Genomic DNA, 21,872 nt, shown 5'->3' on the forward strand with positions numbered 1-21,872 from the left:
ATGAAGCATTACAGTGTCCATTCATATCAATGTGTTGTCTGTGTAATGTAGGACAGGGCAGGTCCTCAAGAGATCGAGAGACGCTCTATGTAACTGCTCTCCACTCTGACCAAGAGATGAGGGTCCTGAGCAAGCAACCCCCCGCTATTACCCAGAATACCCTAATAGGGGGTATGACAATGGGTTTTCTAAACTGGCCGACCGCTTTTAAACATCTTGATCTGTATGATATTAGTTTGTAATCAGGAGGTCATTAGCCTTGTTGGTGAATTTAACAGTTTTTTTAAGGGTACACCCTATGCCTCTGAGCATGGTCCCACATAGTGGTGGCTGCACACGGATGAATGCTGGCTTATTTGTAGTGGCCAATGACACATCAATTTGGTGCGTATTACTGTATGCAGCCAATGCTACGTGGGACTCTAACCCAAGTACAGACCATCAATGTGTATTTCCTTAATCTGTGTAGAATTTACTTTTACCTAATGAAAGTGGATAATCCCGGCAGCGATTCTTCAATGTATTCTACATGCTGATAAATCGGGGAGATCGATCAGTCAACTCGGGTAGCGTGCAAAGTTTATCACACACCAACTCCCATCATTGTCATTAATCACTGCGGCAGATCGTTACCATCAACAGCTAAGGAGCAACCGAAGGTATAAAGCAAATATCCACCATTAAGCACCATTTCTTTTATATGAATAGATCAACAATTCTGCACAGATTAATATCATGAGATTTTGTGCAGACGAAGCACCATTTTTGTGAATTATAGCAAATCCACTGCAGACATAGCAGTAAATTATAATATTCTTGTTGCCTGCAGCCACCACTAGGGGGAGCATAGGTGTACAGTGGGCTCACAAGCTCCCCCTAGTGCAGGCAGAAAGAATTTTGGAGCTCTGTATCAAAAAAAACGGAGCCGTGAGCAATATAGATACATAGTAACCAATAACGCAGCACAGAATGCCGGATATAAAACTACATTTCGTTAAAAGGCGGACATTTGCTATAAATTATGTAAGGGCCACACTGGGCTCTCCCCTTCATCCCCCGATCTTAGCACGTCCCATTCACACACTTTTTTTTTTAAAAACAGAAAAATTACATTTTAAAGTGCTGAATGATGTATGTGATTTATTGAACATTTATAAAAATAAAATAAAAATAAAATCAAATAAAAATACAATTTATAAATATTGTACATTTTTTTTTGTTCCCTTTGAAACCAAACCACAATGTAAGCGTCGCACAGAGCGCAGCAGCCTCTCCTCATCTTCATTTTGGTACAAAATATTTGTATCTTTCATATATTTGTAGCATTTTCCACATGCGGATTGTAACACTGACAGACGAGCGTTTATTACGTCATTTCTCCACATTGACTCAGATTTAGGAAGTTGTTTAGTTCAGATAAAACTCTAGACAAGGCAACAAGACATGCAGAAGAAAAGGAGAGGGCAACGTACCGAGAGTCACCGAGCGCATGGAAGTAGAGGTCACAGGCGCTTCACGGAAAGCTGGCAAAATAGTCCTGACCCGAACCATCAAACCTCACCCACAATAAAATCACCACCACTCTTTTCACATTGCCAAACACTTTTCTGAATCCCATATCTGTTTTTTAGAGAGCGTGTCCACCCCAAACATGATTATTTATTTTAAATAGGGGGTGCTTGTGAGACCACTGCATACTGTTTATACATTGAACCCAATAACCGTATGCAGTAAGCTCCTGAGCTCCCCCTAGTGGTGGCTGCAGGCAATAACCATCTGCAGTAAGCTCCCCCTAGCTGTGGCTGCAAGCAATAACTATATGCAGTAAGCCGCTGAACTTCCCCTAGTGGTGGTTACTGGCAATAATTGTATGCAGTAAGCTCCTGAGCTCCCCCTAGTGGTGGCTGCAGGCATTAACCATCTGCAGTAAGCTCCTGAGCTTCCCCTTGAGGTGGCTGCAGACAATAACCGTATGCAGTAAGCTCCTGAGCTCCCCCTTGTGGTGGTTGCAGGCAATAACCGTATGCAGTAAGCTCCTGAGCTCCCCCTAGCTGTGGCTGCAAGCAATAACTATATGCAGTAAGCCGCTGAACGCCCCCTAGTGGTGGTTGCTGGCAATAATTGTATGCAGTAAGCTCCTGAGTTCCCCCTAGTGGTGGCTGGAGGCAGCCAGAATTTTATCATGTAACTCTGTCTATGCAGGGCATTTGGAGCTCTGTATAAAAACTAAATAAATGGAGTTCCAACTATAATAAAGATATTAAAATATTAATCAGCACATAATGTTGGACCTAGAACGATATGATGTTTAAAGGTGGAGAATACTTTAAGGCAAACATATTAGATAGCGGTCAGAAATATGATTGTTGAGTCAACTGCTTTAAGCCCCAAAGCCTCCAATGACCTGCATGTTACATCTATGGGGGAGAGCTGGCGGACACCACTGGTGTTATTCATCCCTATGCAGCACAAAAGGGAAAATCGACATGGTGGATCTTCTTTGGTCCTGAGAACAGCCAGTCAGCTGGGTCTGCCGGCACCTGTACATATCTATATCATATCTGAATTCTAACATGTATTAGCAGCCAAGTCGTCCTAGACAGATCGTTCAATGGTTGGCATGTTGGCTGGCTTCCTGCAGTGCGATTGCGGTACATTTTGCGGTCACGTTACGTTGCGTTCCATAGGTTTCACAATAAGCACAACTCAATGCTTCTGCAATGCAACAATCAACAGAAGTTCAAACTTGCGTGCAAATCCCTTACACTCAATGAATCCATTAAATCCCTGCATAAATGTCATGCAACTCTAAAGATAATTTTCAATTTTGGAGGAAACTGACTGAAGACGGATTTATTATTGAGTTCAATGGGAACTGTATAAATCTGTATGTAGTGAGCTCCCCCTAGTGGTGGCTGCAGGCAAAAGAATGTGATAATGTATCTCTATGGGAACTGTATATATCTGTATGTAGTGAGCTCCCCCTAGTGGTGACTGCAGGCAGCAGAATGTGATCATGTATCTCTATGGGAGCTGTATATATCTGTATGTAGTGAGCTCCCCCTAGTGGTGACTGCAGGCAAACAAAATCTTGTGACTGTGAAGCTGTTTTCTTCAACTTGTTCCACTAAAAATTCTGGGAAACTACAACTCTCAACATGGATCTTATTTAGTAATCCAAAAAATCCACTTATCTGGGATTGCTCTCTGAATTATCAGTCACACTTTATATACTGATGCCACGTAACATGTATACTGAATTACCGCCATCAACTCCTCTAGAATCTCATTTTAATAGTCACCAAATTCTTAGTCTTCCAAGAGCAGGTACCTGGCAGGAATACCAATACTGTGATCGTTTCACTCACTACTCCTCATGCCACTGATGATTCTCAAAACAGCCAATCAGATGGATGCTTTTAGGCAATGCTGTCAGTAGAATGATAAAAGCTCCCTCGTGATAGGTCGTTCTATAAATTTGCACCTTCACATTAGTCCACTTTGTAGGGAAGTGGTGTGCAAGCTGTGCCTCTCCAGCTGCTGGGGAACTACAATACCTAGCATGGCCGATATATACAGACTGGGTTGCAGAGCTAACAAAGCGATTTTCCATTTTAACCTACAATTCCCTAATTATTGAAAATATCACTATGCAAAAAAAAATCACAATTGCTTGCAAATGATAATTTCCGAAGAGGGTGACTCGTCGCCATTACCGCCAACCACATATCAGTGCTGCGTTCCCATCACATGTCAATAAGGTGACGCTGTCTATTATGCAGCATAAAACAGCAGCAAAAATGGCCACCACTTTGTATGAGAATCGTTAAAGGGAGGCCCCGACTCCTGGACGCAAGTCAATCATCGCCTGCGAATATTACAACTCTCATTCTCCTAAAGGATGAGATTTGACTTCACTTTCTTCTCATGTCTCAGTGATCGTAGTAGAGCTCGGATTGTTTTCTGCTGCTCCCCAGATGCTGGTAAATTACAATGCAGCTCTCATGTCATAGTAACGGATTTTCCAAAGAGCCCCACATACAATGAAAACAGGGTGATATTTTAGGGCAATTTACAACACGTGGTCTAGAAATGGCCAAAAAATGGGATCATTAAAACTAGTGATTGCTCTCAGCTCATGCGGCTGTCACCAGGACAATCCCGGCTGCCATGATGTGGTCAGGTTATCGATAAAAGACTGCAACTTCCACTTAAAGGGGTTGTCCGGGCACAGGTCGGCTTTCCATACTGATGACCTATCCACAGGATAGGTGATCAGTCTATGATCGGTGGGGGTCCGACACTCGGACCCAGCACCGATCAGCTGTTTTGGCTGCCTCTGGGCACCGGAAGTCCGTGCTGGAAGCTGATGGCTCCGGTCACAGTATAGCGGCCGTGCTACAGTTCAAGTAGATAGAAGCAGAGCTGCAGTGTTGTAGCACAGCCGCTATAGTGTACGGAGCCCTCTTCTTCCGACACTGGCGTCGGCCCCCCACCGATCATATAGTGATCCTGTGGACAAGTCATCAGTATGAAAAACGTGTCGTATTATTGGACTATAAGAAGCTTTGTTTAAAGGGAACCTGTCACATCAAACATGTAGTCCGATCCCCGGGCGGTATGTTATAGAGGAGCTGAGCAGATTGATATATAGTTTTGCACGAAAAAATTCAGGATAACCTATAATGGATTGGTTTAAATTCCTGCTCACTCAGGGGTTAAGAGTCCAGGGGGCGGTCCTGCTCAGTGATTGGCTGATATTTCAGTACTCAAACAAGACAGGTTGACACCGCCCACTGGACTCTTTAGCCCACAGTGAGCAGGGATTAAATCAATAAATTACAGGTTGTCCTGAATCTTTTTGTACAAATCTGCCCTCCTCCTGCTCCGCAGCTTGTTGCCTGCTGATAGGAAGGCATGGTCAGTGTGACACGACCCCTTTAAAGCGTATGAGCCACTACCTTATTTACTGTATAATGATGTGTCATCTCAATCTCTGCTTGCTGGCAAAGGAATGGAAACATTCCTAAATAAGGGCTGAAATCTACGTCCTGATCAGGACTAATTGACACAGGTGCATGGTCCGTTACAAGAGAGAGCTTCAATACGATTAACGAGATGTGGACCTGTGTCTGTTACGCATGGTCAGGATGAATTTTTAGTCCCTCGGCAAGCGTTCCATTTACAGACAGCAAGCAGAGATTTTGAAAATGGTGAAACACTTCTGTATTCAAGAGTTGCACTTCTATTATACAAGTATCCTTCTTCAGGCTGTTTTCATGGGACTTCAGGCAGTCAATAATCGAATGATGTCAGTGTGACGTGAAGGCTACAAGACGCGGAGAAGCCAAGAGCTTATGTACAGAGCCGTTACAGATAAGATGGTTGCCATGTGACCGGCTTGTAAATACTAGAGCCGCCCTAGTACTGGACTCTCCTCGGGTCTGCTCCTCCGAGCTGAAATCTCAATATTCATCCCAAACTACGAAAGCCTATGATCATCTAAGGAGCTATTCACACTGACGGATTTTGTTGCAGAAATTTCTGCAACAAATCATTTCCATTCATCTGAATGGAACTTGCAAAAATCCCTGCCCCCTGCTGCAGAAACCACCGCATGCAGATGAATGGAACTGATCTTCTGTCGCAGAAATTTCTGCCTGGTGTGAATTTACCCTAAAGCGGGTCTGGGTCTTGCGTCCCTACTCTGAGCTACGACTACATCACGGCTTGTTGGGGTGTCAGCAAATTACAACACTGCATCCCTGGCGCGGCCATAGTCTTTGTGGGTGCCAGGAAATGACGCAGCCCAGCCGCGATGTTCTGCAGTGTCACGAGCCGCTAGAACAGACTGTGGCCGCCATGGGGGATTCAAGTCACAGTATAGGCGCAGAATAAAGCGACGACACTACAGCTCCGAGATACAGATTACAACAGGCGCGGCCATTCTGAACGAAAATAATTACATTCATATCGGTCTTACTTATCTAGCAGCAAAGGGGTTAAACACTTCATCGTGTGTGTGCGACACACACACACACTCCTGATTTTCAGACGTTTTTTAAACCACTCGCGATTTTCACTGTGTTTTTTTACGCCGCTTTTTGGAGCTGTTTTCTATGGAGTCTATGAAAAACGGCTCCAAAAATGTCCCAAAAGTGACCTGCACTTCTTTTTTTAAAAACGGCCCGTCGGAACAGAACGCAGTTTTTCCCATTGAAATCAATGGGCAGATGAATGGAGGCGTTCTGCTTCTGATTTCCGGCCGTTTTTCTGGCATTTACGGCCGTGTGAACATACCCTTATTGTTTGAATGGCAATTCCGCAAATCAATTTAGTAAATCGCTCTCAAAATCAAACATCTCTGCACCTTCCTGTGATCTGTCGATTACATCTAGACCTCCAGCTCTTACATTACTCTGCCGCCTGCTGGGAAATCTGACTTGCGCCCGTAATCCTGCGGATGATCAGATTAGGGGGTCGATTCGAATAAATTAGGAAATTACTAGTAATGCAATTCCATAAGAAACCCCACAAAGTAGTTGTGAATACAATCCTGACTATATGGGCAGCCGTGCGGGATGATGTTGGTCACTTCGTGGCGGCCACAATCATTTTGTTTTCAAGGTGAATATTTTGGGTGCTGGTTTTTGGGGGACAATAATAACGACCTGTTCACTTCTTATATTTTGTAGGTTTCTTTCTGCAGGAATGAAAGTTTTGATCTTCATATTTACCAGTTACTGTATCCATTACGCTTAGCAACAATGTTGCAGGTAAGCCAATTTTATCTATTCTCAATAGCACACCTTGTGGCTATAGGCAGGTACTGCACACATTTTTGAATTTTGTTTTTACAACGAAATTATATTTATATATTACAACTAAATTATATTTATATATTTTTTTGGTCTAAAGAAGAAGCCCACAAGATATAAGACGTAATGCTCCCTTTTTTATTTGAAGGTCGTCGCTAGGGAACGGTTTTAACATTTTCTTCTGTAGCATACAGAAATGATCAGGACACAGAAATTAAAAAGGTATACCGTACTTTTAGGGGAAAAAATTGACTTCCAGACTGACCTGATACAGAGTTGGTACTTTTTTTTTTTTTTTAAACCCTTTTGCCGCATGAGGTGAACCGTGAACGCCTTAAAACAAAAGGAGGTGACTTGCAGCCAATATGAACCCCCACCGAGCATGTGACACAACGACATAAAAAATAAATAAAAAGATATGCTATATATATATATATGTATAAAAAAAATCACTTATTCACAAAAAAAAAGCACAATTCAGCATCATGTAAATGGACCCATGGCGCGCCGCTCATTGCAGGGTCTGGATCCGACCGTGTCCGACGAGATCCCTTTTCCAAGAAGTCTTTGTTTCCTAAAATACTGCAGAAGTGACAGCCTCATCTGTAGTCTCTTGAGTCGTCTCTTACCATCCACCCCTTCTGCCTCAGGGGGTAATGCTCTGCTCCTCTGCAGAAGATGTGTGACCTTACATAAAGTGAAGGTCTGGTGTCCCCTGGTCCTGGAAGCAGAGAGATTATGGGGGCGAGCTCTTCCTCGTGAATACGAAATCCTCTCCGAGTGCAAGATAACACAAGAAGCAGCAAGAAGGAGACGGGACGCTGTCAAAATTGAAGCATGTCTGGTACCAGGGAGATGCTGCAGCGCCTCCTGCAGGCCGCCAGTGCTGAGTGAAGGTGATCAGGGAAGAAGAGGGCATGTCGAAATGGGCATCCTCATCCTGGCGCTGTATGGGAGGGATTGATTGGAGGGAGAGAAGCTGCTGACATTGGTCTGGTGGCACAGGAAAGATATTATTACCCAGGGCATCTGCAAAAATATACAGAAACAACAACAGTAATGGAAAGGTTATCAAAAAAATGAACATATAATAATAATATTACCCACAGGTCTCTCCTGAGTGATTTATGTACATGTGTGATTCAATGCTACAACATGCACACAATATGGCGGCTGACGACCATTGCATTGTCTGCTGCGGGTGGGGCGGCCGTGGTCTGATCTACAGGCAAACCCTGCGGCTTTTTATAGGGCTTTTATTCTGTTATGTGACGTTGCCAGGGAATGAATAAGATTAGAATAAGAATAGAAAAACATGGCTGCTGATTTTCTCAAATAGCGCCACCCTTGTCCATGGTTAGTGTGTGGTATTGCAGCTCAGCAAAAAAAAAAAAAATATATATATCTATCCCACCTGACCTCCTCTTTCCTCTGGATCCCCTCAGGCTCTCACGACTGTATGTGGCTGATACAACATACCGACACCGGGCAGCGTCAGGACGTTGTATGTGACACAGCACGGATGACGTTGAATGCTGCTTAGCGTATAAGGCCCTGACGTTGCTCGGTATTAGGACCTTGTATGAGCCGCAGCATGCAGAGGGGACCCGGAGGGGAGATGAGCATCCATTTTTTTATTTTTTGTCCGATGGGTGGGGGTGGATGGCACACAGACATGGTTGGTTCATCACAATCGCGGCGCGCGGAGAGCAGAAAGGATAATGTCTTCGTAAACCTGGCCCTTAGTGTTTCAAGCATGTACCATTTTCAGAAACTCTGTTTGCGGTCTGTGAATAGGAAAAAAGTTGTTACCATTCAAAGTCTGAAAACACCACCCGATCTTGGTCCTGCTCACACAGCTGTAGGGTTTGTTAAGTATATCAGTGTAGCTAGTCCACTGCGAGCTAAACGGCCTGGACTCCAGAATGGCAGCTTTTTATCTTCACTGATACATTGTAACAAAGCCTCGGGACAGGTGAGAGATGTGTGCTTCTGATGTATTTAGCTCAGAGGATTGTCTAGAATTATACACTGCAGCAAACCCTCAGCTGTGTGAAGTTTTTTAGGTTTGTACACAATTTCTCTGGATGTAAAAGTTTTCAGTCATTGTCAGCAAACAGGGATCTTGAAAACGGTGATTGGGAATGTGGCAGAACTTTTTATTATACAGTGATTATCTCCCATGGGAATAAATGATCGGCATGTTGAAATCCGTCATTCCTGATCCCTCTTTCTAGTAACATCTGCCATCGGGGGACAGTCGGGAGGCCCCTATACACATATATATAGAGATGCAAAGTGACTGCAAAGTCCTGACGTAAGTGGTGACCTTATAGTAGTGTCATGTACAGCAGTGTCCAACATGTCAGGATTAGACACACAGCTCAGCAGACAGTATCACACATCATAGGATTAGATACACAGCTCACCAGACAGTATCACACATGATAGGATTAGATACACAGCTCAGCAGACAGTATCACACATCATAGGATTAGATACAGCGGCTCAGCAGACAGTATCACACATTATAGGATTAGATACACAGCTCAGCAGACAGTATCACACATGATAGGATTAGATACACAGCTCAGCAGACAGTATCACACATCATAGGATTAGATACAGCGGCTCAGCAGACAGTATCACACATTATAGGATTAGATACACAGCTCAGCAGACAGTATCACACAGGATAGGATTAGATACACAGCTCAGCAGACAGTATCACACATGATAGGATTAGATACAGCGGCTCAGCAGACAGTATCACACATGATGGGACTAGATACAGCGGCTCAGCAGACAGCATCACACATGACAGGCTTAGATACAGCGGCTCAACAGACAGTATCACACATGATAGGATTAGATACACGGCTCAGCAGACAGTATCACACATGATAGGATTAGATACACAGCTCAGCAGACCGTATCACACAAGCTTAGATACAGCAGTTCTGATACACAGGATCACCCTAGATATTTGAGTAAGAAGTGATTTCCTTTTATTTAATGGAGCGTTTCCGTTGCTTAGTGTCGCCCAATGACGTCTATGTGATCGTTCCCCCTGGAGTTCATCCTCACACTGGTGTTATGTAGGGCAAATCAAGCTGTGATATGGGGCTGTGAACTGCGGGAATCTGGGGGGCAGCATATCCTGGGGGCAGCTCCTGGGGGTGTTTATCAGCGGATGAGACGGGGGATGCATCGATACCTGACGACCACGGCTGAATACAGACCCACCTTATACTACAGATCTGCATGCTGCTGCTTTCTACGTGAAATACCTTCTGTTTAGCTTTAAAAAAAAATACTGCAAAATCTGCACTGTGTGAACAAGGCCTTTTATATGGAGTTGCTGAGACTTGTAATTCTACGGAATCTGGCGCAAAACTACAAGTGGGCCGGAGTTTGCACAATGCTGATATAAAGGAGACCTGATAACTTATTATATGTACATTTTCTAAACTTTTCAACTGCATTATGATTATGCAATGCACAGCGCCCCCCTCAGGTCACTTACACACAGCTGTAGTCGGTGGTCCCTATACCAGTCCGTCATATAGCGATAGCGCTTGCACAATTGAGGGGTCTGCCTTTGATCCTTCTTGAAACTCCTGCAGGGTGAGTTTCCCATCTGAGTTCTGGAGAGAAGGCGCAGTTCAGATTATACAGTAACATCCGACCACCGCGATGTCATAATCCACGTCCCCCATCACTAGAACACTTCAGAAAAACCCACATCATTTCTCTCACCTTGTCCATCATTGCAAAAATGCGATCCACCCTTTTCTCTGGAGTGTTCTCTTCCTCGGGAAGCTCCACCGTATTACCCTGCCGAAACAGACACCTCAATATAAACCCCCTCCAACCACGAGACAGACCCTCCCCATACACAAAACCTGAATTTTGCATGATTGTTGGTCATGCACCCCCAACCATTGGAATCCACCTTATAATTATACGTATACTGTTCTCCTGACAGGTCTGGATTGTGTCGTCCCTCTGTTATCCCTCCTGGAAATGTATGAATACATGTACAATTGAGTATTACCCTTCCTCTTTTCAAATGGGCGTGTCTCTACACTCACACTGTCCAATCACTGCTGACAAGTGTCGGACTGTCTATGGACAAGAGGAATGGTAACGCGCCAAGTTGTCAATTTAGTTGTACATTTCCAGGAGGAATAACAGATGAGCGGTACAATGCAGATTTCTGAGGATAGATTCTCCAGCATTTCGTTATAGGAGAGAGGACAGGTCTTTTGTAAGGACCTGGCAAGTGATGTTAATAAAAGGGGAGGAGCTGTGACAATTTCATAGTCACTTATAGAATCGGTGATAGGTGGAGCAGTATAGTTTGTGGAGGGGCTGTACTGTTGTAGTTTGGGTGGAGATTTCCTTTATAAGGAGACAGCTCTCGTTCTTGGTGTTTCGTACATATTCAGCGGCTCTCCAGGATCCCGTCACTGGGGCTCATTCTTCTCGATCTATGTGCCGCAGTTATCTGATCATATTCTGTCTCACTGCTACTTTACCTGCTTCTAGATTATAAATCTGTACGTCAGTGGATCTATAACGTGATGTATAAACAGCAAACAATCTGAACAAGCAAAGCTGCAGTGTAAAGCATCAGGGATTGACTAAGCAGCAGCCCGAGCCTCGGATAAGACAGACGGTAGGATTTAGCCTGCGTAGTATTGAGCAGAGGTGGCGGCTCTGGTTGTGGGGCCGTCTACAGTTGATTTACACCCTCTCTGGGGCAATACACCCGACAATGTCTAATGTTTATCTGTGGAGCTGTAACCAAACTTACCACCATCTGATAAATGGCGTCCACTATGTCCAGCATCTCATTCCGTGTGATGTACCCGTCATTATCCAGGTCATACAGCTTAAAAGCCCCTAGAGAAAGGAGACCACAATCATCAATCACAAGTAATACATCAATCATCACATTCATACCGGAGCTGCTGAGCTGTGTATCTAAGCCTATCATGTGTGGTATTGTCTGCGGAGCTGTGTATCTAAGCCTATCATGTGTGGTATTGTCTGCGGAGCTGTGTATCTAAGCCTATCATGTGTGATACTGTCTGCTGAGCCGCTGTATCAAAGCCTATCATGTGTGATACTGTCTGCTGAGCTGTGTATCTAATCCTATCATGTGTGATACTGTCTGCTGAGCCGCTGTATCTAATCCTATCATGTGTGATACTGTCTGCTGAGCCGCTGTATCTAATCCTATCATGTGTGATACTGTCTGCTGAGCCGTGTATCTAATCCTATCATGTGTGATACTGTCTGCTGAGCCGCTGTATCTAATCCTATCATGTGTGATACTGTCTGCTGATCCGCTGTATCTAATCCTATCATGTGTGATACTGTCTGCTGAGCTGCTGTATCTAATCCTATCATGTGTGATACTGTCTGCTGAGCTGTGTATCTAATCCTATCATGTGTAATACTGTCTGCTGAGCTGTGTATCTAATCCTGTCATGTGTGATACTGTCTGCTGAGCTGCTGTATCTAATCCTATCATGTGTGATACTGTCTGCTGAGCCGTGTATCTAATCCTATCATGTGTGATACTCTCTGCTGAGCTGCCTATCTAATCCTATCATGTGTAATACTGTCTGCTGAGCTGTGTATCTAATCCTGTCATGTGTGGTACTGTCTCAGAGATCACTTACATCTCAGTTTTTCGTCCAGCGTCCCACGTGAAGTGACTGACAAGGCCTGGATAAATTCTGCAAATTCAATCCTCCCATCCTGCAAAGAAGAATTTGGTTTTGTCATTTCTGGTAGAATCCATTGTATTCCCTCAGTGCAGACATAAGATACATGATCCGCCGGTCACCTGGAAAGTGATGCCCCCAACCCACTAATAATAATGAGACAGCGAGCGACTCCCTAATACACTGGAACCTCCGTCCTCTACCAGCGAGAGCCGCCTGATAATATCCGCAGCAGCCACGACGCCATCACAGGGGCACAATGATCGGAGCAGTAACGGCTGCTGTATAGGGACCGCGGCAGGACGGAGCACGGGACTAATCACCAGCTCCATGGACTTACTTTATTCTCATCAAAAACATTGAAGACAAAAGTGGCAAATTTTGTGGGGTCTCCAAATGGGAAGAACTGTTTGTAAATCTTCTGGAATCCCGCAGCGTCCAGCTGACCACTAGGACAGTCCTTGATAAAGCCTTTATACCTGCAGGATGGAGAGAAAATGGAGTATTATATACATGGTCATTACATACATGCAGCAGATGGAGCTGATCAGTGATCCTGGGGATCGGGGGGATTATCAATGGAAATGGAATAAGCCCACAGAAGCAAAAAAATACGATCCCAGTGATCGCTACATAGTATAATGATTAAAGACCGTAATATAACAGCAGACCCCACTATGACTCCATCCATAAACCACGCCAGAAGCGTCACACGTGTGTAATACACCAGCAGGGCGGCAGTTAAATATAACCTCAATGAAGAAGGGATTTTACCTCCACCGCTCCCATATTAAAATATCATCAATTTGGGGGTGGTAGCTCTTTAAATTGATGCAGTCAGGTAAAGTACAAGGATATTAACGATCACCAATAATCCCTGCAAACATAATAATGTCCATGATCTTATCCTTTTTTAGATTTTCATTCAAAATTTCATGTATGTAAACAGATCGTAGAGAACATGAGATATTATTACAGACAGCAATATATAATATAATATCAAGCATAGAAAACGGGAACTACAACACCGGGAAGGACAAGGCAGAGGTGTAATGTTATAATGTCACTATTGTATTCACACAGCCATAGCGTTACATCATAAAATCCTGGCTACCTGCATCCACCACCAGGGGGAGCTCTATGGAGACAGATTTTATTATTCAGCTCAATGGTACAGGTATAGATGGTGACTGTAGCTGTGGGTTACACAAACAACGGGGCAGGGGCAGAGTGGGACTATTATTGAACTATACTGAATTATCAGGACTTGCAGGACTAGGTGCCGGATTAATTGACTTTTGATGTAATAACAATGTTGCTCATTATTCGATAAAGTTGTAGGCCCTGTTCACACAGAGTTCTTCGACATGTTTGACACGGAAAACGAGCTAAAAAAAACGGTTGAAAATGCCTCCCATTCATTTTAATGGGAGGCGGAGGCGTTTTTTCCACGAGTGAAAAAAAACGCTCGCGGGAAAAATTGACAACATGCCTTTTCTTCAGGCGTTTCCGCCTCTGACCTCCCATTGACATCAATGGGAGGCAGAGAAAGCGATTATCGCTGCATTTATTCACCCTGTTTGTTGTTGGCACTGCCCTCGGACGCCTCCTCCATATTCTCATCACTGCCCAAATCTCACATCCTCCTTCTAAATAACAAAATCTGGAAAACGCCCAATTACATACTGAACTGCAGAAGCCGGAGCACAAGATGCAGCGAAATCACAGAACACGTCGAGCGCGGCAGAACCGCAAAAACACGGCGCGTGGGAAGAGAGCAGCCTGTCCGTCTGTGTGTGTGTATATATACTGTCCGTTATCCGCATCTGATCTCTATAATTCTCCCCATAAATGTCCCATATAAAGCTGTGCAGGTCCTTAAGACTGTACCAGACATGACAGGCTTAGATACGCAAGCTCTGCAGATAGTATCAAATAAAATAGGCTTAGATACACAGCTCTACAGACAGTATTACACATGTTCGGATTAGATACACTGCTAAGTTATACATCATCTTGTATATAGTGATACGGAGCATGCTGGTATAACCTGGGTATATTCTGTATATAATTATATATGTACAGCTGGTATAAGTTATACATCTTCCTGTATATAGTGATATGGAGCATGGTGGTATAACCTGGGTATCTTCTGTATATAATTATATATGTACAGCTGGTATAAGTTATACATCTTCTTGTATATAGTGATATGGAGCATGCTGGTATAACCTGGGTATCTTCTGTATATAATTATATATGTACAGCTGGTATAAGTTATACATCTTCTTGTATATAGTGATATAGAGCATGCTGGTATAACCTGGGTATCTCCTGTATATAATTATATATGTACAGCTGGTATAAGTTATACATCTTCCTGTATATAGTGATATAGAGCATGCTGGTATAACGTGGGTATCTTCTGTATATAATTATATATGTACAGCTGGTATAAGTTATACATCTTCTTGTATATAGTAATATGGAGCATGCTGGTATATCCTGGGTATCTTCTGTATATAATTATATATGTACAGCTGGTATAAGTTATACATCTTCTTGTATATAGTGATATGGAGCATGCTGGTATAACCTGGGTATCTTCTGTATATAATTATATATGTACAGCTGGTATAAGTTATACATCTTCTTGTATATAGTGATATGGAGCATGCTGGTATAACCTGGGTATCTCCTGTATATAATTATACATGTACAGCTGGTATAAGTTATACATCTTCTTGTATATAGTGATATGGAGCATGCTGGTGTAACCTGGGTATCTTCTGTATATAATTATATATGTACAGCTGGTATAAGTTATACATCTTCTTGTATATAGTGATATGGAGCATGCTGATATAACCTGGGTATCTTCTGTATATAATTATATATGTACAGCTGGTATAAGTTATACATCTTCTTGTATATAGTGATATGGAGCATGCTGATATAACCTGGGTATCTTCTGTATAGAATTATATATGTACAGCTGGTATAAGTTATACACCTTGTATATAGTGATATGGAGCATGCTGGTATAACCTGGGTATCTCCTGTATATAATTATATATGTACAGCTGGTATAAGTTATATATCTTCTTGTATATAGTGATATGGAGCTTGCTGGTATAACCTGGGTATCTTCTGTATATAATTATATATGTACAGCTGGTATAAGTTATACACCTTGTATATAGTGATATGGAGCATGCTGGTATAACCTGGGTATCTCCTGTATATAATTATATATGTACAGCTGATATAAGTTATACATCTTCTTGTATATAGTGATATGGAGCATGCTGGTATAACCTGGATATCTCCTGTATATAATTATATATGTACAGCTGGTATAAGTTATACATCTTCTTGTATATAGTGATATGGAGCATGCTGGTATAACCTGGGTATCTTCTGCATATAATTATATATGTACAGCTGGTATAAGTTATACATCTTCTTGTATATAGTGATATGGAGCATGCTGGTGTAACCTGGGTATCTCCTGTATATAATTATATATGTACAGCTGGTATAAGTTATACATCTTCCTGTATATAGTTATATGGAGCATGCTGGTATAACCTGGGTATCTTCTGTATATAATTATATATGTACAGCTGGTATAAGTTATACATCTTCCTGTATATAGTGATATGGAGCATGCTGGTATAACCTGGGTATCTTCTGTATATAATTATAGATGTACAGCTGGTATAAGTTATACATCTTCTTGTATATAGTGATACGAAGCATGCTGGTATAACCTGAGTATCTTCTGTATATAATTATATATGTACAGCTGGTATAAGTTATACATCTTCTTGTATATAGTGATATGGAGCATGCTGGTATAACCTGGGTATCTTCTGTATATAATTATATATGTGCAGCTGGTATAAGTTATACATCTTCCTGTATACAGAGATATGGAGCATGCTGGTATAACCTGGGTATCTTCTGTATATAATTATATATGTACAGCTGGTATAAGTTATACATCTTGTATATAGTGATATGGAGCATGCTGTTATAACCTGGGTATCTTCTGTATATAATTATATATGTACAGCTGGTATAAGTTATACATCTTCTTGTATATAGTGATATGGAGCATGCTGATATAACCTGGGTATCTTCTGTATATAATTATATATATGTACAGCTGGTATAAGTTATACATCTTCCTGTATATAGTGATATGGAGCATGCTGGTATAACCTGGGTATCTTCTGTATATAATTATATATGTACAGCTGGTATAAGTTATACATCTTCTTGTATATAGTGATATGGAGCATGCTGGTATAATCTGGGTATCTTCTGTATATAATTATATATGTACAGCTGGTATAAGTTATACATCTTCCTGTATATAGTGATATGGAGCATGCTGGTATAAGCTGGGTATCTCCTGTATATAATTATATATGTACAGCTGGTATAAGTTATACATCTTCCTGTATATAGTGATATGGAGCATGCTGGTATAACCTGGGTATCTTCTGTATATAATTATATATGTACAGCTGGTATAAGTTATACATCTTCTTGTATATAGTGATATGGAGCATGCTGGTATAACCTGGGTATCTTCTGTATATAATTATATATGTACAGCTGGTATAAGTTATACATCTTGTATATAGTGATATGGAGCAAGCTGGTATAACCTGGGTATATTCTGTATATAATTATATATGTACAGCTGGTATAAGTTATACATCTTCTTGTGTATAGTGATATGGAGCATGCTGGTATAACCTGGGTATCTTCTGTATATAATTATAGATGTACGGCTGGTATAAGTTATACATCTTTTTGTATATAGTGATATGGAGCATGCTGGTGTAACCTGGGTATCCCCTGTATATAATTATATATGTACAGCTGGTATAAGTTATACATCTTCTGTATATAGTGATATGGAGCATGCTGGTATAACCTGGGTATCTCCTGTATATAATTATATATGTACAGCTGATATAAGTTATACATCTTCTTGTATATAGTGATATGGAGCATGCTGGTATAACCTGGGTATCTTCTGTATATAATTATATATGTACGGCTGGTATAAGTTATACATCTTCTTGTATATAGTGATATGGAGCATGCTGGTATAACCTGGGTATCTCCTGTATATAATTATATATGTACAGCTGGTATAAGTTATACATCTTCTTGTATATAGTGATATGGAGCATGCTGGTATAACCTGGGCATCTCCTGTATATAATTATAGATGTACAGCTGGTATAAGTTATACATCTTCTTGTATATAGTGATATGGAGCATGCTGGTGTAACCTGGGTATCTCCTGTATATAATTATATATGTACAGCTGGTATAAGTTATACATCTTCTTGTGTATAGTGATATGGAGCATGCTGGTATAACCTGGGTATTTTCTGTATATAATTATATATGTACAGCTGGTATAAGTTATACATCTTCTTGTATATAGTGATATGGAGCATGCTGGTATAACCTGGGTATCTTCTGTATATAATTATAGATATACGGCTGGTATAAGTTATACATCTTTTTGTATATAGTGATATGGAGCATGCTGGTGTAACCTGGGTATCCCCTGTATATAATTATATATGTACAGCTGGTATAAGTTATACATCTTCTGTATATAGTGATATGGAGCATGCTGGTATAACCTGGGTATTGTTAGGGATCTGCCAGGTACTTCATCTAGGTATACTCCTGGGATTAATCAATCCACACCTGAGGCCAGACCTGTTCGACTGACACCATCTCCCACCAACCAGGGTGGCAGGCTCAGGAGTGGGAGAGCCTATCGCGGCCTGGTCTGTCGGAGTTAGCTCCGCCCCCTGTCCTTTATTACCTGCCCTGTTCTCTCCCTCAGTGCTTGTAATTCTTTTGGATTCCTGGCCCCACTGCTGCTTGCTCCAGCCTGCTTCTGCCGTGCTTCTGCCTTGCTGCAGTTCTGCTTGACCTGCTTTGCTTTGCCCCTGGCTTGCTTCTGTCTCCTTGCCCGCTTGGGTGTACTCACTTCGTCCTGGTCCTGACTGTCCGTTCGCCGCTCCGTTTCCTCGTGGCGTTCCGTGGCTACTGCCCCTTCCCTTGCATGTTCCCTGTTTGTTTTCCTGTGCACTTAGACAGCGTAGGGACCGCCGCCCAGTTGTACCTCGTCGCCTAGGGCGAGTCGTTGCAAGTAGGCAGGGACAGGGCGGTGGGTAGATTAGGGCTCACTTTCCCTTCACCTCCTTCCGGCCATTACAGGTATCTTCTGTATATAATTATATATGTACAGCTGGTATAAGTTATACATCTTGTATATAGTGATATGGAGCATGCTGGTGTAACCTGGGTATCTTCTGTATATAATTATGTATATACAGCTGATATAAGTTATACATCTTCTTGTATATAGTGATATGGAGCATGCTGGTATAACCTGGGTATCTTCTGTATATAATTATATATGTACAGCTGGTATAAGTTATACATCTTGTATATAGTGATATGGAGCATGCTGGTATAACCTGGACATCTTCTGTATATAATTATATATGTACAGCTGGTATAAGTTATACATCTTCTTGTATATAGTGATATGGAGCATGCTGGTATAACCTGGGTATCTTCTGTATATAATTATATATGTACAGCTGGTATAAGTTATACATCTTCTTGTATATAGTGATATGGAGCATGCTGGTATAACCTGGGTATCTTCTGTATATAATTATATATGTACAGCTGGTATAAGTTATACATCTTCTTGTATATAGTGATATGGAGCATGCTGGTATAACCTGGACATCTTCTGTATATAATTATATATGTACAGCTGGTATAAGTTATACATCTTCTTGTATATAGTGATATGGAGCATGCTGGTATAACCTGGGTATCTTCTGTATATAATTATATATGTACAGCTGGTATAAGTTATACATCTTGTATATAGTGATATGGAGCAAGCTGGTATAACCTGGGTATATTCTGTATATAATTATATATGTACAGCTGGTATAAGTTATACATCTTCTTGTATATAGTGATATGGAGCATGCTGGTATAACCTGGGTATCTTCTGTATATAATTATAGATGTACAGCTGGTATAAGTTATACATCTTCCTGTATATAGTGATATGGAGCATGCTGGTATAACCTGGGTATCTTCTGTATATATTATATATGTACAGCTGGTATAAGTTATACATCTTCTTATATATAGTGATATGGAGCATGCTGGTATAACCTGGGTATCTTCTGTATATAATTATATATGTACAGCTGGTATAAGTTATACATCTTCTTGTATATAGTGATATGGAGCATGCTGGTATAACCTGGGTATCTTCTGTATATAATTATATATGTACAGCTGGTATAAGTTATACATCTTCTTGTATATAGTGATATGGAGCATGCTGGTATAACCTGGGTATCTTCTGTATATAATTATATATGTGCAGCTGGTATAAGTTATACATCTTCCTGTATACAGAGATATGGAGCATGCTGGTATAACCTGGGTATCTTCTGTATATAATTATATATGTACAGCTGGTATAAGTTATACATCTTCTGTATATAGTGATATGGAGCATGCTGGTATAACCTGGGTATCTTCTGTATATAATTATATATGTACAGCTGGTATAAGTTATACATCTTCTCGTATATAATGATATGGAGCATGCTGGTATAACCTGGGTATCTTCTGTATATAATTATATATGTACAGCTGGTATAAGTTATACATCTTCCTGTATATAGTGATATGGAGCATGCTGGTATAACCTGGGTATCTTCTGTATATAATTATATATGTACAGCTGGTATAAGTTATACATCTTCTGTATATAGTGATATGGAGCATGCTGGTATAACCTGGGTATCTTCTGTATATAATTATATATGTACAGCTGGTATAAGTTATACATCTTCTGTATATAGTGATATGGAGCATGCTGGTGTAACCTGGGTATATTCTGTATATAATTATATATGTACAGCTGGTATAAGTTATACATCTTCTCGTATATAATGATATGGAGCATGCTGGTATAACCTGGGTATCTTCTGTATATAATTATAGATGTACAGCTGGTATAAGTTATACATCTTCTTGTATATAGTGATATGGAGCATGCTGGTATAACCTGGGTATCTTCTGTATATAATTATATATGTACAGCTGGTATATGATATACATCTTCTTGTATATAGTGATATGGAGCATGCTGGTATAAACTGGGTATCTTCTGTATATAATTATATATGTACAGCTGGTATAAGTTATATATCTTCCTGTATATAGTGATATGGAGCATGCTGGTATAACCTGGGTATCTTCTGTATATAATTATATATGTACAGCTGGTATAAGTTATACATCTTCTTGTATATAATGATATGGAGCATGCTGGTATAACCTGGGTATCTTCTGTATATAATTATAGATGTACAGCTGGTATAACCTGAGCATCTTCTTGGATGTGTATATATATATATTGGTGTATACAATTGTCTGCAGTAGTGTGTAAGATGCCGGCTCCCGCTGCAGAGCGCGCTGCCTCCTGTGCCTACACGTAGTAAGCAGATGGACAGCAGCGTGATTGCATCTCAGTTTCCATTCATTTAACAGCAGGGAATTTCAGACCGATCTGCTCACAGAGAAATGGTAAAAATATAAATGGAAGATAAACAGAACTCGGGTCTGCCCGGTATATAATGGTCATTGACATTTTCCGTTTTTTTGAGATTATACCTCCTGATGAATCTGTCACCACTTTTTTGAGACCCTGACTGAGGACAGCGTTATGTCGTGACAGAGACGCCGATTTCAGCGTTATGAGTTTTATGTCTCCGCGTGCTGACGTTGTACGGTTTAATGGTTGCAGCGCTCAAATGGCGCCGTGATGAAGAGTCTGATGTATTCATGAGCTGCCGCTAACCCTGCCGATGATTGACAGTTCCTTCATATTACTGTGCGTGGAAAGAAACGGTCAGTGGGGGGGGGAGCAAAAAAAAGTGGCGACAGAATTTGCTAAGGCGTGAGGCGGAACCGCTCTGTGCCTCGCGCCTCCTTCGCTCTATTGGCTACTTGAAAAAGTGTATCGTCTGAAAGATATTGGTCCGGGCAAAAATGGCTGCTCCCACCGTGCGTAGGAACAAGTGCACTTGAATTTTCTTGGTGATGTAATTACACGAAGCAGATACTGAAATAGACGCCGCCGAGCATCGTAATTATATACCGCCTATCAGGATAGGAGCGCAGGGCGGTTATTATGTCAGAACTGCAGACATCATCTTTTATG

The 21,872-nt window shown here is 41.4% G+C and overlaps 2 protein-coding genes across 3 annotated transcripts in view; one reads left to right on the plus strand and one right to left on the minus strand.

Annotated features, from left to right (window-relative positions):
• Positions 1 to 21,872, plus strand: part of FNBP1 (formin binding protein 1) — a 396,531-nt gene that overhangs the window by 208,700 nt on the left and 165,959 nt on the right. The window contains exon 5 of the mRNA XM_075834540.1: positions 6,696 to 6,776. Coding sequence (XP_075690655.1) covers positions 6,696 to 6,776 — 81 coding nt within the window. The remainder of the gene's footprint in view (positions 1 to 6,695; positions 6,777 to 21,872) is intronic.
• Positions 1,113 to 21,872, minus strand: part of NCS1 (neuronal calcium sensor 1) — a 46,987-nt gene continuing 26,227 nt past the window's right edge. Inside the window, exons 3-8 of one of the 2 annotated variants that reach the window (XM_075834664.1) lie at positions 12,897 to 13,035; positions 12,512 to 12,590; positions 11,638 to 11,726; positions 10,578 to 10,655; positions 10,345 to 10,465; positions 1,113 to 7,811 (exon numbers count right to left, since the gene is read on the minus strand). In XM_075834664.1, the coding sequence (XP_075690779.1) occupies positions 10,367 to 10,465; positions 10,578 to 10,655; positions 11,638 to 11,726; positions 12,512 to 12,590; positions 12,897 to 13,035 (484 nt within the window). In that variant the 3' untranslated portion in view covers positions 1,113 to 7,811; positions 10,345 to 10,366. Of the gene's footprint in view, positions 7,848 to 10,344; positions 10,466 to 10,577; positions 10,656 to 11,637; positions 11,727 to 12,511; positions 12,591 to 12,896; positions 13,036 to 21,872 lie in introns of both variants that reach the window. The other variant, XM_075834663.1, reaches the window with a different exon arrangement.

Source organism: Rhinoderma darwinii, chromosome 8 (genome assembly GCF_050947455.1).
Source record: "Rhinoderma darwinii isolate aRhiDar2 chromosome 8, aRhiDar2.hap1, whole genome shotgun sequence".
In the NCBI taxonomy this organism is placed as follows: Eukaryota; Metazoa; Chordata; class Amphibia; order Anura; family Rhinodermatidae; genus Rhinoderma; species Rhinoderma darwinii.